The 18248-nt window shown below is 38.2% G+C and overlaps 1 protein-coding gene across 5 annotated transcripts in view; it reads left to right on the plus strand.

The window, feature by feature from the left end:
- The window catches only part of TBCEL (tubulin folding cofactor E like), a 66146-nt gene that overhangs the window by 11483 nt on the left and 36415 nt on the right, over nucleotides 1-18248 (plus strand). For 4 of the 5 annotated variants that reach the window (XM_019975418.2, XM_070803556.1, XM_019975419.2 and 1 more), the window contains 3 exons: nucleotides 9263-9412; nucleotides 11079-11218; nucleotides 17106-17287. In XM_019975418.2, the coding sequence (XP_019830977.1) occupies nucleotides 9280-9412; nucleotides 11079-11218; nucleotides 17106-17287 (455 nt within the window). In that variant the 5' untranslated portion in view covers nucleotides 9263-9279. The remainder of the gene's footprint in view (nucleotides 1-9262; nucleotides 9413-11078; nucleotides 11219-17105; nucleotides 17288-18248) is intronic. The other variant, XM_019975422.2, reaches the window with a different exon arrangement.

Raw genomic sequence — 18248 nt, forward strand, 5'->3', positions numbered from 1 at the left:
AGGCCATACTCACTGATAACATAGAGTCACAGTTTTAGATATCTCTGGTGCCACTAACATCATTACATAAAGAATTTGGGTTAGATATTGTGGTGCTTTTAAGGAGAATGAACTGTGCTGTGATACGTGAAAAGGATAGCAGTACCCTACTAATAGTCCAATTCAGAGGCTGACCAGGAGTCTGAATTCACATTTCATTTGGCAGTGTTGCATTTTTTGAAAAAATCTTCTAAGAAAGAAGATTTCTACCAAGAAAAGTTGATGTGCCACATTATTAGGTGTAGCTTAGTATACAGCTGAGAAGGAGACTTTGAGAAATAGGGTGGTTCATAGTAGGGTGTGAGATCCTGGTGTGTTATGATAATGGACTTATCAGCTGCACTCAAGTTTTGCACTTGGCATGCTCAGAGTCAGTTGGTGAATTGGTAAGCCATAATTCTTGAGAAGAGCTCTGAAAGGTTATTAGAATTAGTTTATTTTCCTTGCTTTTCATCCCAAGAAGGCATCTGCTTAGTATATTACAAAATGTTCAAGGAGGTAACTGAGGTAGAGTTGCCTGTATATGTACTTTATGATAAGGGGAAGCAGAAGCGCCGTACAGAATGAGACTGTCTAGCCTAAGTATGTTGACTTGGACGGTATCTTTAATGTGTTTCTATGGGAGAGATCACTGTCATTCATGAGTTCAGCAGCAAAAGCTTGTTAATGGAATGTTCCACAGACCTCAAAATGATTATATAGGTATTTATTTTTGGATATAGAAAGTTTTTCATGAGCTGTTTAGTGAAAAGGCAGGTTACAGAGCTATATATCTGAAAGTAATTTGATCTTTGTGTGAAAAGCATGTCTCTACATAGCATGGAAAAAATGGTCTGAAAAAAATACACACCGTAAGGTGTATCCTCAGGCTTTTAGTCTACTTTATAAATCTGTCAACCAAAGCTTCCTCCTGGTGTGGCTGTGGCTGTAAATATGCTTCAGATAAGAAAAGCTATTTGATAACAGTTATTTACATGCTTAGCTAGTGAAAAGTGAAACTCCATCTACATGACATAACAGTTTTTTGGCTTATTTTCAGTTGGTAATTTTTAAAAATTCAGAGTGTATATCACTAGTATTTTTAAAGCACTTTTTTTTAGAAAAAAGCTTATCAGTAGACCCTTTTCTCTTTATTTTTTAATATAATTTTTAATTGAAGTATAGTTGATTCATAACATTGTGCTAATTTCTGCTGTATATTCTTTTATAATATCCTTTTCCATTATGGTTTATCCCAGGAGATTAGAGATAGTTCCCTGTGCTATACAGTAGAACCTTGTTGTTTATCCATTCTAAATGTAATGGTTTGCATCTACTAACCCCAAACTCCTAGTCAATCCCACCTCCACTTGGCAACCACAAGTCAGTCTCTATGTCTATGAATCTGTTTCTGTTTTGTAAATAGGTTCATTTGTGCCGTATTTTAGATTTCACATGTAAGTGATATCGTATGGTATTTGTCTTTCTCTTTCTGACCAACTTCACTTACTATGATAATCTCTAATTGCACCCATGTTGCTGCAGATGGCATTATTCTGTTCTTTGTTATGGCTGAATAGTATTCCATTGTATATATGTATCACATCTTCTTTATCCATTCCTTTATTGTTCTTTCTTTTAAGCTTTCCTGGAGGTAAAAATATGTAAAATACAGATATGCTTTCCCAGAGTAATTATGTTTTATTAGGGTACACTCTTGCCAAGGATCACAAAGACGTAGGAAACAAAACAACAAGCTAAAGTCCCAGCTACCTAAAATGTCCAAGAATCTGGCAGAGTTCGGAAATAATGGGGATCTTTAAAAACAGGAAGCTTTCTGGGGATGAGGTTAGGAATCCCAAAGTAAAAGCTAAACGGGCTTTGAAAAAAACTTCCAAAAATTAAGAAAGCTAGTAGTACTAAGAGATTCTTTGACACTACTCAGATTTTCCTCCTTGGCTTTGTTTTGTTAGTTTTTTTGACCTCCTCCATGCCATTACCGCCCACACCCCAAAACTCATCCTATAAATTCCTCTTTCAAAATATAACAGCTCTCTATCTCTGAACACTTCACTTTTCTTCATCACCTGTCCCATCTCTTCTGTTTTCATCTAAGCATCTCAAAGGCATGGTCTATACTTAACTGTCTTCACTTATTTATTTCCTTAACTCTCTAAACTATGGTTTTTATCCCCTTGTCTGTACTGAACATGCTTCCTCTAAGGTGAACAAACTCCTACTTACCCAGTCCTTTTAGGGTTTTAAAAATTATCATTTTTGACCTCTTGATAGTGTAAATAAAGATTGGTAACCCCATCCTTGCAATATTCACAGCAATCTGTCAAAACTTCTCTTTTATCTCTATAGGATGAAGTCAAACTGAGCAAGGTCAGGCATGAGCTGACTGCCGTCCACTTTTTGGTCTGCTCCCTATGCAAATTTTATGTTGTAGCAAAACCACTTAATGTGTCTTGTGAAGTTTATCTTCAGTTGTTTCCTGTGCCGGGAATGCTCTTCATCCCATTAGCCTAATCTTTGTCATCTTTCCAAATGGCTGAGGACTCACCTCCTACTTCTTGATTATACTTACAAAAGTTCATCACTTCTTGTCTTTAATTCACTATTTCTGGGTGCCCTGTTTGAGGTATGTATTATCTTCCTGAATTTCCCTCTAGGTTGTGATGCCGTAGGGGCAGAGTTTGTATTTTATTTTCTCCTTTCTTTTTGCTTGGCACAGATGCAGTGTCTGGGTCATGTTTGTTGAATGGAACTACATGAGACTGTAAACTTTGTGAGGGCACACATTTCATAAATAAATGAACGAGTAAATAAGCCTAATTGGGACCACTTGGTAACATGCAAAAGAGAGAGTGAAAACTGGATATATTTGTTGTCTCCATTTTTATTAAACAAGTGGTGAAAAATTCTTCTTCTCAGATTGTCTTGTAAGGGAAGTAGGTACCTGAGAAGAGAAAAATGCCTGGAATGAAATGTCATCTGACCAACAGAACCGTTCCAAAGGTGAAATTGTGGAGCCTTTGGCCAAAATGTTTAACCTAAATTTTATTTTCACATATTTGGTAGCAATATATTAGCAGGTAGCTCTAAAGTGTGTTTTTCTCCTGCCCTTCTCTGATGGATAGATAAGATTGGTTAGTTATAAATTGTATCTGCATGGGTCTGTGTCAAATGGCTGAAAATAAACTTAAGCTACTTGGGAGTGCTTCCCTCTTCTTTATTATTTCTATGCTGTGAAAACTCTTCCTGAATGTTTAGCGTCATCCTGCACTAATGCATATTTTGAATTATTGCGACTTGTTATTGAGAGCTGTAAGTCAGTTTGCCACTATTTATTATTCCAGTAATTTGCATCTTGTAGGAAGCCCCAGTCTTTAGTTAGTCTCCACAGCAAGAGGCAACTGGGAGGCCTGAAGCTCCAAAGCATCCTTAGGCCGTGGCTTTGTAACCGCTGCCTCCTGGATCTCTTGTGGTTCCTAAGTCAGTGGTTTGGATACCATTTGGGTAATTTGGATGAAATATTGGGTAACTTATTAACACATTTAACTTGGTTAGCAAAAGAAATGACACTGGAGACCTGAGGGTGTTCTTCCCACCACTCTGTACACATCATAGTCATTTTCCCACTTCATCTCAACCCAGCCTCTCATTTTGATTGTAGTTTATTTCTGAGGCGCAGATGTGTTTTGTTCTGCTTTCTTTTTTGTTGTTTAGTCACTCAGTCTGTGTCCAACTCTTGCAACCGCATGGACTGTGGCCCTCTAGGCCCCTCTATCTATGGGTTTTCACAGGCAAGAATATTGGAATGGGTTGCCATTTTCTTCAGGAGATCTACTTGACCCAAGGATTGGACCTGCTTCTCCTGCATTGCAGGCAGATTCTTTACCTCTGAGCCACCAGGGAAGCCCTTTCTTTTTCTTTATCAGTGCCCCTTTACAAAAATATTTCCATTTAGCCACCATTTTATTTCTTTTCTTCCTCAATTCCCAGTTCCTTTAAAACTTATTATTTCTTTTAAAATTTATATTCCACATAGTCGAGTTTGGCATTTTTTTTCCACAGACAGTTGACAATAATGACTTAAAAAACACTTTGACAGATCAGGTCAGTCCCGGATATTATCACTTAAAAATGTTTCGTATTTTGAAAAGATAATATATGGGAAAAGAAAGGGTGATATATGCATCTGGTGAGTTCAGGTGGTTCAGACAGGTACACAGTAAAAAACCACTCTCCTCACTTTGTTCCTCATTTCCTCTCTTTGGAGTCAACCACATGAATTTTACTACTTTTGTTTTATCCTTCTGGATATTCTACCTTCTGGAGATAGTTTATACATATATAGACAGATAAACCTATTTTTTAATAAGATTTTAAATGTTTTGGGACTCTGGGATAGTTTTGGAAGTTGTGAATGAGGCTGGTATTAATAGTGTTTATATAAAATGTAGTAGTCTGCCATAAAATTTTTTGGTGAAATAAATATTGGTCTTGCATACCAGCATAAGGCCATATCTTGTGTATCTTCCTCTCTTAGTGGTCAGATACGGCCTGTTCTCTGTTTCCAATTGTGTTGAGTCTCATACTAATTGTGACCTGATGTTGAGTCAAATTGATAGCAATTGAGGTTACTTAGGTAAATGGTTGTCCTGTTCTGATATTAATCTATTTGGCAAAAGTCTCCTGAGCTCCTTATCCTTGCACTTTCACCAGGTGCTTATAAAAAGAGCATATAGCATAGTCAGAATTTGAGGCACAAAGGGGTTAAGATATTCACAGGCACACTCCATGACTCGGTAAGAGAACCAAGCAACATCACCCCCAGATTCCTGGTTCCCTGGCTTGAAGCACCAATTCAGAACACTTTTATAAGTTTTTTAGAACTCTGCAACTGTGGAAGGTAATCAGATGTAACTTGAGACCAGTTCTTTCCATAGTAATAGATTATTGTTCCACCTCCCAAAAAACCTTTTAAAAGGCTCCAATTAAAGGTCTTTTTCCATCCTATATTTCCTCATTTTTCAGTCTATTTGGTTTTCAGTTTTCCTTTCCCACCTACTGTTCTTCCTCCAAGTGCCCCAGCAGGTTTCGAGTAGATTTATGTTACTGATCCATTTTGCAGTCTTAGTGTTCTAATTCAAAATCTGTGTATTAATGCGTACAGTATCTGCATTCATGGAAAGCTGTTCCAGTAGAGTATCCTGGAAAATAACCAATGAAGTTGCCTAATATTGCTTTTTAGTCTTTAGAGAAAAAATAAAAAAGCAGACTACTTAGAAAAACTTAAAGCATGGGGCCATGAGGAATAACTTTTAAGTTCCCACGATTACTTGCTTACCAGCATTTACTTTAACTTGTATATGTTTCTAACGTTACCATCCTCATATCAGTTTTAGTATTATAACAGTCAGTTACTTAACCACCAAAAGCCAGTTTATTCGGGAATAGCCAGAGGATTTACAATGTGAGATGTGCAAACTATGGCAGACCATAGGCAGATCCAAGGAAGGGGAACTTGCTTTTATAGGGAAAATGAGGGGAGCTGAAGAGGGTGGCGTTACATAACCAAAGAGTCCATTGAGGAAGCTGGGAGTCCGAAGTATGGCGGTTGGTTGGGCTGTTTTCAGTCTCTGGCTGGGTTGTCACTGGGTGGAGCATTTTTTTCTTCCTGCTGACTAGTAAAGTAGGCAACATCTTCCTGTCATAGATGAAGGCTTGCGTCTCTTCCTGTTTGAAGTAATTAATGTCACAAGGCAGGGATGAAAGCTCAGCCTATAGCCCTGTCCAGACTCCAGTTTTAGCCAAGGTCTCTTTAATTCCACACTCAGCTTGTCTATATTTAAATTGTGATTAAGATTATTGTCCTTGAATGAAGAGGTTTAGGATTAAGTGAATGTGAAGCTTCCAGTTAAAAGATGCTGTTTAATCTTGGTGACTTGTTATTTTGACACTGACAGTTGAGCACCCTCCCACACAGTTTTCATTCTTTTGAACTGCCAGTTGTATGTATGGAAGATAGCAGTGCAACCTCTTTGACTTTTTGTTAAACGTTTCTGAAAGTTCTCTTGGCGTTCTGCTTGAGGCGGCCTTTGATCAGAACCGTGGGGCCTGTCACTAGTGGCATAGCACCTGCTCTGTGCTGTCTGTTGTCAGTGATGAGTTTACGTTGAGAAAGAACCTTTCTACCTGGAGGTTTCTGGAGTCATTGATGAAAATGCAGAGTTCGGTTTTGGCACAGTGCTGGGACAGAGGACAGCAGCATGTACTTACCACTCCGTGTGCACAGAAAGAACAAGCTCTCTTGTACTAAAACAGACCCTGTTCTTAAGCTCCCAAATGACAACCGTGACAGAGGGCAGCCCTATATTTTCAGGTTGACTTGTAGTATACTTGTTATGAAATGCATTTCCACTGTCTAAACTTTGATAGATCACACAGATAAAACTTTTGGACGTGTGGTCAATGAGTGTCTCCTCTGTGCTCTAGGTGTTTGTGAGTTGATGTCATAAAGTACAGAAGACGTGGTCCTGGTAGCGATCTAGAAAGTGGGCCAGGTTTAAAGACCACTTTTATATTCATGTCATTTTTACATTCCTACTGCAAATACAAGAGGAAATTTGTAGCTCATCCATAGTGGGAAAATTTGAAGTGGAAAGAGGTTAGATAACTAGTTTATGTTTTACCCAGCTAGCAATTGCCAGAGTCGAAGTTTTCTATGTTTATGTGCCTTTTACCACATTACAAATTCCTTTTATAGTTAGTAACAGTTCTGAATTTTAGAGATTTACAAGAGCCCTATAATCTAAATAACACATTTGTACATTTCAGAGCTCTATGGTAACCCTGAACTCCAAGAAGTATAGACATTAATATTGTCTTTTACAGAAAGGACATTTAAGCCCCAGAGAAACACAATGTCTTGCTCAATGGCACAAAAGTATTAAGTGGTAGAACTGGGTGGGACTTATATCTACTCCTGATCCTGAATCCTCTGCTCTTTCTACTTGGCATACCGAAAGCTAGTTATTTTATTAATAGTACTCAGCGACACTTATTGAACCATGACTGTGTGTAGAGTACTGTGCCAGATGCTGTGAATCAATGCTGAAGAAGCAGAATTGCATAGCATTGCTCACCTTTATAATGCCATGGTGGAGCCAGGACAGTCACATGAGGAAAATACCTAACATGAGTATAATTAGACTGAAAGCAAAAGCAAACCCAGGGCAGCATAGTGAAGTAAATATATCACTGCCAATGGTAAACAGTTTGTAGTGTTACCTGACCAGTACCAAACAGCCTTCTAGAAGGCTCATTCCTGCTAGTTTTTCCTAGGACCAGGTACCAGTAGTCGTTTTCATACTCTCCAGCTCTACTTGCTGCATCTCCATAATCTAAACTGTGTCAGGTCTCTCCTACTTTAAGAGGAAAAATCTTGGGCACTTGCTCCCCTAATCCCTACTCTGTCCTATTCCTGCCTTCCTTATCAGCTCATTTTCTTCCTCACCTTCTCATCAGAACTTCTCAAAGTGTTAGCTATATACTCCACTCTCTTTCCCTTTTTGTTTTCCTTCATGATGTTGCTTCCTCTACCTGGATCTTAAATATCAGTGTCCTGGAGAGTTCTGTCACCTGACTGTCCTTATTCATGATATTTCCTGATGAGGTCCAAAGCCTCACCTCAAGCTCACCTTTCTCACCCAACTTCAGTCTGTTTCCCTGAATCAGATGCCTCAGATTGAACATGTGTAAAATAGAATTCATCATTTTCCTGCTTGAAACTAGATCTTTCTGCATTCTCTTTTTACTTAGGGTTATCACCAGTGACCTAGTCACCTGGACTAGAAACCTGGGAGCCAGCCTTGACTCCGTCTTCCCCTTGGCCCCTAAAACTCCTGAAAAGCTTGCTTTCTAAATAGATGTTGAATCTGCTTGTACTACCACTGCGTCACTGGGCTCTCGTTGTGTCACCCCTGTACTTTGCAGCATCTAACTCTTCTCCCACACAGGGTCTCCTCTGTCTGAGATTCCTCTTTAGGTGATCCTGATGCTCTCTTGTTAGATTTCTTCTGGTTACTCTTCTATACCATTGTGCATTCTCTCTGCTCTGTTTAAGTATTCAAAGAAGAGTACTCTTCTTTGAGTACTCTTTATCCTTCTTCCTTTTTTTTCTGATTATTTTAGTAAAAAGTTTAGTTTCTAATAGAACTACAGAGGACAATTGGTGGCCTATATTTTGATTTATGTTTAATACAGATCAAAAGCCAGTTCCTCAAGATAATGGTAAGCAGGCCCACGCTGTTTGATGTTACCTTTTTTAACCTATGCATGAGTACTGGGAGTATGCTGGGATTACAGTATGTTTGTACCCTTAGCTGAGGTTAGACTTGACCTTGACAATACTAATACTAATACATTAGTGCTAATGATACTCTGACTTAGTTAGGATTAGGCTCATTTTTAAGTGACTGAAAAATTGAGGACAGTGGCTCAAATAAAACAAGGTTATTCCTCTTTTACTGAAATTTCCAGAGATATGCACTGAGCAGCATTATGGCACCTCAGTTCCATGACATCCTCAGGGACTTAAGTCCCTTTCAGCTGTTTGTTTCACCTTCCTTAGGATGTGTCTCTTGGTCACAACAGCAAGGATCTGTTTCTAGGCAATAGAACTGAGGAGACGGGGAAGGAGGACAAAGGGCACACTGGCTATCTTTTAAGGATTATTCCCAGAAGCCTCCATAGAATTCTTTATTTTTATCCCATCAACTAGAACCTATATACTCATTCCTCAGTAGAAGTAGCTGTGGAAGAAGAGAGGACTTTAAGTAACAAACGTCAATTCAGGGTCAAAGTATTCGTCCCATTCTTCAGTCTGATGTTTAATCTGCACCTTCCTATTGGCCCCCTTTCCTCCTATCGCGTGAACCCGTGCACCAGCCAGAGTCTTCCTGTTACACTTGGCTGATGGCCTTCTCTTCTAAATCTTGTAGCTCTTTTCATCTGTATTGCAGTTACCATATGCTGAACTATATTGCTGCCATTTGTCTGCCTATGTAGCTTCCCTAAATCATGAGATCTCACCACAGTATAAGTTCCTGGGGTCAGTGACCATCTCTTCTGTGTTGGCAATGCCTTGCTTAGTACCTTGTAAATAATTGATTATCAGTAAATATTTCCTGTGTGAATAAATAGACAAATTTTGATGATTTCTGGTTTCTTATAGAATTTTAGGAAAGGAAGATGGATCAACCTAGCGGGAGGAGTTTTATGCAAGTATTATGTGAAAAATACAGTCCTGAAAACTTTCCTTATCGCCGTGGTCCTGGGATGGGAGTCCATGTCCCAGCCACACCTCAGGGCTCTCCTATGAAAGGTAAGAAAGATGGGACATAAAACATTTATTTACTGGAACTTACTTAGGACATTAAACCAGACTATTGTCTTATTTGCAAATGATTCCCTTTATTTTGAATTATGAATTGAATAGCCTTTCTCCCTTTCTATGATTTTAGTTTCTTGGAAAACCTGAAAGGATTTATCTTCCTCCAGATTGGCCAAAAGGCATTTTAGTTGCACTCACAGGGCAAGAGCAATATTTGAATGAGAGTATTTCAAAGAACTTGGAAGGTAGAAGATAGTACAAGCCTGGCCTGTGCCCTCAATGACCTCATAGCCTATTGGATTACAAGATACTCACATTTATAAAAATGTATAATAACACAAGGTAGTTTATATTGAATCAAATGAATGGCACACTGATTGGGAAAGAAATTTAGGGAGTGAGTTAATACGAACAGGAAAGAGTTCAAAATTGTGAGATTTGAACTAATCCTTCAAGAAAGTAAAATTTGGTTAGAGAGGGGATAAAGACATTCTAGGAGGGGGCTTATGTGAGCAGTCATCTACAACTGGAAACATATAATGTGTGTTTTCGTTTTGCATTTTAACTTAATGTTGTAATTAATTGTTCTTGGAAATAGTACTTTGTCATTATGGGAGGTTAATATTAAACAGTGTTTTAAAGTTCCTATGTCCGAAGGTTACTAAATGTTTGTTATTTCTCAATACCACTATCTTACCACTCCATATAAACTGGAACAGCAGAAAGAAGTGGATTTCTTACTTGATCATTTTTTTAGGATCTACTTCCAGCCTGAGAAAATTGATTTTGTGAAAAGCACTAAGTTGAAAAATCATATTATTTGAGGCCTCCATTTATAAAATATACTTTTGTTAGTCTTTGTTTTATATCAAATAGGAAAAAAGTGGCTGAATTATCATATTGGTCCTTTTTATTAGAGATAGGAAGAGTGATTTTATTGGCTTATTTTTGAACAAGCAGTAGTTTGACTGAATTCATTGAATGGTTTAAGACTCTGAAATATATTCCCTCATAATTATATATTTTTGAAAGTCTCATTTTTCTAAGGGACAAATTCTATGTGGATATGAAAGGGGGTTGACTGATGGACAAGTATGGGAGAAAGATGTAGATTTTTAAATGGATTCATGTAAGTGAGGAAGATTCCTTGAGTTGATATGAACTTGAAGAACAGAATTGATTTAGCCGATACACTACCTAATGGTCTGAGATAATTTTCAAAGGCAACAAGAGGTGAAAATACAAATCAGACTGTCTGAGAAAAGAGCTAACCAGAATGATACTTTTGAACTAAATTTTAAAGAGAAAGAATTGAGGCCATGAGAAGACAGTGGCAGCCCTGCCGTGAATCACAGGGATCTAACATCAGATGATAAGGTGACAGTGTGGGTGATGGTTCTGTTGTTGGTAGTTGAGCTAAACAGTCCTGCCAGGAGGTAAAGCCTCCAGGACTCCTCAGTCTAGTACTTCTAATCTCCTCCTGGGTCATATTTGGCTATCTCCCCCTTGAAATTCAATACCCTTGGATTCCATCACATCCTGTATTCTCAGGGCCTTGTGTAATTTCACATAATTTGATTTTGATTCCTGACGGTTCAGTGTATGTAGACAAGAATTAGGCTGACGTAGAACATGTTTCATTTCCCTTGTGATTCAGATCGCCTCAACCTCCCAAGTGTATTGGTGTTGAACAGCTGTGGAATAACCTGTGCAGGAGATGAAAAAGAAATTGCTGCCTTCTGTGCTCACGTGTCAGAACTAGATCTTTCTGACAATAAACTTGAAGACTGGCATGAGGTAAAGCTTTTATATTGCTGAGTTTTGGTGAAGGGCAGCAATGACTCACTATATTATTCTGTGTTGCTATGTATGCTGCTGAATTCTGCTTCTCACTTGGGATTCTTCTCTGTATGTCTCAAGAGAAATAACTGATTGCTTCAACTGTTTCTATAGTGATTTTCCAGTTAACTTTGTTATTGCTTGTTTTTCATTAATGTGAAAAACACTGAGAAACTTTATTCTAGGCATCAAGAGGTTAATAAGACCACAGAGGTTTAGACTGCTAACAGTGCATTAAATTACCTATTGTTTCAATAGTTTACATATCCTGTGTTCGTTCTTTGCTACTACTTCACTATTTATTACCATAAATTGACATTAAAAATTGCTGGAGCTCAAAACTAAGGTTATAAAAATATTTTTTCTTGATACTGAAATTTATTCTAAATATTTTAGAACTTTTCCTTGTTTTATTGAGTCCTATTGGTGATTTGACGTAACTGATGCCTTTGACCTCAGAGTAACTCTGAGTTGCACAAATAATAGTATTATGACATTCTCTCTTGTTATTATATATAACATTACTACCTGATTATAACATGACCTGATATAAGGTATCTTTAAGAGAAAAATAGTTCTTCCTGCTTGATTTTTTACCTTAATTTAGGTTCTTATTTCTTGTTTGGACTACTGGAAAAGTATCTTAATGGGTTTTCTGCCTCAGGTTTTACTCTGCTTCCTCTAAGCTACCTTCTGCAGTGGTACCAGACTCCTTTAAATAATGAAACGTGGTTTTGAAGCTTCAAGTCCCTTCACTGATTTTCACTGCCTACAAACAATGGTTTGAACTCTCTAAGTGTGACCCTCCATCATGTGACCCCTTGCTATTTCCAGAGTCTTTTCTCCATCTTTAGCCATGTGCTTTTCTGCAGTTCATGATAAATCCTGACAAGGAAAACTTCCCTGCTTTTATTCATTCTGAATCTACTGTTCTCTTTCTCCTCTGTCTACCCAGCTGCTTTCTGTGTATCTTTCAAGATTTGGCCCAAGTTGTTGTTCCTCTCTGAAACTTGCCCTGACTCTCACTCAGGCAGAATTAGATCATCCACACACCTATATCACGCTGCTGTGACAGAATTCATCACAGTGTAGTGCAGTCACTGGCTTACTTGGCAGTTTTCTGCTGGACCATGAGCTTTTTCAGGGCTTTCTTTTTTATCATCAGCAGTAGCAGTCTAGGCTGGAAAAGAAAATAGCAACACACTCCAGTATTCTTGCCTGGTAAATCCCACGGACAAGACGAGCCTGGCAGGCTACAGTTCATGGGGTCACAAAGTATAGCACGTGACTTAGTGACTAAACAGCAAACAGCAGCATTCTAGGCATTCATATGTTTGCTGAGTTCATTAAAGAATAAATGTATCTTGAGGTTTGATCAGGCCCAGTTGCTCTAACTTTTCCTGTAATCTTAAGAAATTCACTTATTCCTTTATCATCTGTAAGACAAGGCTACTGATAAAATTAATTATCAAGACACCTGGTAGATATTAAATGTGATACAAATTCTAAGACCGCTTTCTTGTTAAAGAAAAATCTATCTATAACTTACTTTTCTTTAGCTTTTCTTATATTCATCCATTTCATAGTCTTATTTAATCTGTTATCTGTGCTCCCCATTATATTTCCTACTTTCATTAAGATGTTTGCCAAAATTCGTTGAGATGTACGCCACTTGATTTCTAAATCATGTGTTAATATATACAGATTTACCTGGCTGTTTCCAAGAAACAGTCTCTACTTATCCATGTATTTATTGATTGGTTCACTTATACAAACAACTCTTACAGTCACTGTTCAACAAGTTACAGTGTGTGCCTTCTGGGTCCTTTGAGATGCTTAATTGACATGCATGCTCTGTCCACATTGTACAGATGCAAAAAGAACTACCTTGTTAATCCTCCTTCTCCAGGATTCCCACAGCAGTCCTCCTGCTGAATCTCTGGTGAGACTTTTGACCTGCGTGGATGACAAGTCAGACCAACTCTTACCCTGAATCATTTTAGCTCCTATGTTCACAAGCTGATTCCCCTAAATTTATTCCTTTGGCAGTAAAAATTTCACAGAGGTGTTGTACTTTGTGCTTTGACCACATACATAAGCTTTTGCTAACTAGTGGGAACAGTTTACTAGAGATATAACTGCTACCTCAGAAAGATGATTTGTGTCAACACGGATCAGAACACAAAATTTATACTAGGTAATTCAGCCTTTTCTCTGCTTAGACAAAGATCTACACTGAACATTTTTCCAACCCACATTGACTAATAGAGCCAGAGGGTCACATGTTTGGGCTTTCCAGGCGGTGCTGGTGATAAAGAATCCACCTGCCGATGCAGGAGACGTGGGTTCGATCCCTGAGTTGGGAAGATCCCTGGAGTAGGAAAGCGCACCCCACTCCAGTATTCTTGCCTGGAAAATTCCACGGAGAGAGGAGCCTGGTGGGCTACAGTCCATGGAGCCTCAAAGAGTTGACAGGACTGAGCTCACAGCTGAGACGACACTCACAGCCACACGTTTATTTGCACTGTATTGGTGCTCAGTTTGTATATTCCTGTAAGTGCTCTATAGTCTGATTTCAGGCAGTTTTCAAATGAATGTTTGCTGCTACCCTTCAGGTTTCCATTTTCCAATTTATTTTTGTTTTCATCTTTCCTTTATATTTTGTCCTTCCCCTTAACTGTAGCTCATCCCAGTCTTCTAGAATATATATCAGAACACAGAGATAGGGGAGAAATACTGACAGTGGAAGAATATTGACCTTTTTTAGAATTGATTAAACTCTCTGCCAAGCTACAGAAGGCCTCATAGGTCACAGTTTTAAGATATTACATTCCAACCCATTGCAACACATGTATTTGATTACCAGAAAGATCATCTGTCCCTGGCCATTAACTAAGTTTATTTCAGCCAGTATTTGATATAGCAGTATGGAACAGAATAATCTAGTTTGTCCTTTCAGTGTTTTTGAATGGTCCTTAATGTTATAAGTAGCTTCTTTTATACTTTAAACAACTGGCTGCTATCTATTCAGAGGCTAATATAAATAGGAGTGAGAAGTGTAATACTTGGGGGAGAGGCAAAGATTTGTCTCCAGCCCTTCTAAAACTGGGCATCTGTATGTATAAAAAAAAGAGATGCATTTTTTAGCTTTTGATTTGAATATTTGGCTAAGTAGATTTTTGTCTGACCTTTCCCAAAGTATCTCTTTTATCCTCCTCTCCTTATCAAAACCATTTTATAAAGGAAATTGAACTAAGCAGTTTAGAGGAGGGAGGAAGCCCCCACTCGGGTGAAGTAGAGAATAGCTTAGGTATAAATTACAGATTGTTATCTCACAATCCTTTCCCATTTTTCTTAAAACCTTAGTTTCTTCCTTTTCAAAAGTAGAGGGTCCCCTGTTAAGTCATAGAGCTGTGGAGACCGAAGAGGTGGTCTGAGTTCATCTCCATGTTCTGCATATGAGTATCCTGAACTCATTTCAGATCGATGGGTCTTGTTTTCTAGTTTTAGAATTTAAAAAAGAGAAGCCTGAGATACTCATTGAATATTAGCCTTTACTATTAAGACATTTTTCTGCCATGAATAAACCTACCTGTGTAATGACTATAATATTTTCCAGAATATTGTTAATCTAAGGTGACCCAAAATCCTTTTAAATTTTAATCTTTTAAAGAAGATATTTATTTCTAACATGTACTATTTTCCAAATAATATTTGGATTATTCAGTTGTAGTCCAGTGTTACATTTTTTAGGATATTCTAGGGCTGAGTAATTATTTTTTAATTAATTATTTGGAGGATATTACTTTACAGTACTGTAATGGCCTTTGCCATATAACAACATGAATTGGCCATAGGCATACACGTGTCCCCTCCCTTCTGAGCCCTCCTCCCACGTCCACCCCATCCCTCCTGGTTTTCACAGAGCAAAGGAGACACAGACATAAAGAACAGACTTTTGGACACGGTGGGAGAAGGAAAGAGTGGGATGATTTGAGAGAATAGCACTGAAAAGTATACATTACCATATGTAAAATAGATAGCCAGTGGGTGATGTATGATGAGTCATTACTTTAAATCTTTATTCTCATTAGATAGTAGTGCAGATGCAAACCATGAAGAGGATCACGTCAGGTATCTGCTAGCCTTGGAAATTCTTTCAGAAATTGCTTCAAAAACTCTTGAGAGTATCCATTTTGGGGAAGTTTTCTTTATTATAAAAATAAAATATGAAGGGTGGTGGTTAGCAAAGGGTGTATGCTTTGTTTATTTAACTGGGGTTGTACTAAAATTGGGAGAAGGCAATGGCACCCCACTCCAGTACTGTTGCCCGGAAAATCCCATGGATGGAGGAGCCTGGTAGGCTTCAGTCCATGGGGTCACTAAGAGTCAGACACGACTGAGCGACTTCACTTTCACTTTCCACTTTCATGTATTGGCGAAGGAAATGGCAACCCACTCCAGTGTTCTTGCCTGGAGAATCCCATGGACGGAGAAGCCTGGTAGGCTGCAGTCCATGGAGTCGCAGAGTCGGACACGACTGAAGCGACTTAGCAGCCGTAGCAGCAGCAGTACTAAAATTAGAACTTATCCTTCATGCTATAGTTGGAGCCAGTTCCTTTTCATCTTTTTTTTTTTTTTGTGGTCCTTAAAGCATAGCTAGTCATCATCTTCTGTGTGAAAAGCCTTTGTATCATTGGTATCCAGGTGGTAGAATGCAGCAAAGGATCGGTCCATGTGTGGACTATTCAGCTGTGTTGTGGCCACTCACTAAACTCCAAATCTTAGGCATATATCACCCAAATGCTTGGTACCGTTTGATCACAAAAGAGATCATACAGGAGAATATATGCCAACTGGTATGAATCTCTTGCATTTTAAACCAAAGCCTAGTGTGCTGTGCTTAGTCACTCAGTCGTGTCCGACTCTTTGCAACCCCATGGACTGTAGCCTGCCAGGCTCCTCTGTCCATGGGGATTCTCCAGGCAAGAATACTGGAGTGGGTAGCCAGCCCTTCTCCAGGGGAACTTCCCAACCCAGGAATCGAACCCAGGATCTCCTGCACTGCAGTGGATTCTCTATCACCTGAGCTACCCAGGAAGCCCTAAAAACCTAGTACAGTGCATAGGGAATAGTTAAGGTCAGTAATCAATGAAGCTCATTTCCTTTTTTTTTTTCTTTCTTGTGTACCAAGTTGCTCGCTAAATCATGTTTGATGATCATGATCATGTTTTGATCATGTTTTCTCTTTTGTTGATGATCATGTTTTCTCTTTTGTAATATAGTCACAGATGCTCTTTATTTTTAAGTAAATATATTTTAAAGTTTGGTGCATCTTTGGACCAAGCTGAAAGTGTTTTCTAAATGATTATGTAATTAATTTTGAATACCTGAATTGTTACCATGTGGTCTTCAATAAACCTTTAATTAGCCTTAATATTGTACTGAGAATGGAAGGAAGAGATATTCAAAGAGAATTACTTGTACATGACCCAATCTCAGCTCTTTAGAAAATGTCATCCAAATGATCTTTTCTCCAAAATATCATATAGTGATATCAAAGAGAATATTATACAGAGCAGAATCAAAAACTTTGCCAGAGGCAACATAGAAAATTTTTCTTTTATACCATTAATTTTCAGTGATGCTATAGAAAGGAATTAAATCATTTGCCATGATTTGTTGAAATTATTTATGCCTCTCTGTGCATACCATCTCTAAATAGGACTTCATAGTATAAGTGGCATTTTGCCTGGAGACCCACTCACTTAGGTTTTCTTGACTATGATTGCTGTTTAAAATCTCTGATTACTGCCTAATATGCTTTTCTTTTTTTTCTCCGTAGGTCAGTAAAATTGTGTCAAATGTTCCCCAGTTGGAGTTTCTAAACCTGAGTTCCAACCCTCTGAATTTATCAGTTTTAGAAAGAACATGTGCTGGGTCCTTCTCTGGGGTTCGAAAACTTGTCCTCAACAACAGCAAAGCTTCTTGGGAGACAGTCCACACGATACTGCAGGAGTTACCAGAGTAAGCCCAAACGGCATGATGGAGAGGGAGCTATGTTGCCGTCTGTGTTAGTACCTAGAATTACTGCTGGCCTCCCACCTCAGAAATACTAGAACTGCAGATTGAATGGAGAATGAGGTTAGAAAAATGAAGTAATTAAATGAGGGTGTGAGGGTAATCTAGTAGCATTTTCCCTGGAATACTTGTAAGTGTGGAGTAGCACCAAGACATAGGATATATCATCCTTTGGCTAGAAAATATCCCTGAGAAGCACTTATCATTTTAAGATCAACCCAGCCTTTCTCCATTTTAATCTTCTGATTACCTGATTCCAGAATTTTGCCTTAGCCCTTTTCTTTGGGAGGAAAGAATCATAGTGTCTCTAAAATATATTAATGCTCAGATGATTAAGTAAGTGCCTAGCTGGCATGATGGGAAAATGGACCTCATATTCTTTTCAATAATTTAAGCAGGAAATTATACTTCTGTTTGTCAGTTTAGAAATGTTTTGTTATGTTTTGTTTATATCTATCTTTGTATATGCACATAAATATTCAAAGGAAATAGTTTAAAGAAATATATGAAGCTGTAGTCTCCTTGATTGTCTAAATACGGAAATTATTAAAGCCTTTCAGAGTCTGGTCTCAACTCACTTATTCCATCTTAGTTTCTCACTCTCCCTCTAATGAGATTGATTTTCTCACTGCATGCAACATTTAGCATAGCATGGAATGAGCTTTAAATCACAGTTCCACTTCCTAAACATATGACCTTTGATAAGCTTATTAATCTCTTGTCTATAAAGTGGGCATAATTAAAATTTCAGAAGTGGAAGTATGGTATATAAAGCACCTGCACAGGACCTGACACAGGGTAGGAATTCAATAAATGATAACTATTATTTCTATTTCTAAACACTGTTCATGTTGTTTCTAGAATTTTCTTTTATCTCCTCTCAATTTACCCAACTCTGCCCCTTCTT

Source organism: Bos indicus, chromosome 15 (assembly GCF_029378745.1).
Source record: "Bos indicus isolate NIAB-ARS_2022 breed Sahiwal x Tharparkar chromosome 15, NIAB-ARS_B.indTharparkar_mat_pri_1.0, whole genome shotgun sequence".
In the NCBI taxonomy this organism is placed as follows: domain Eukaryota; kingdom Metazoa; phylum Chordata; class Mammalia; order Artiodactyla; family Bovidae; genus Bos; species Bos indicus.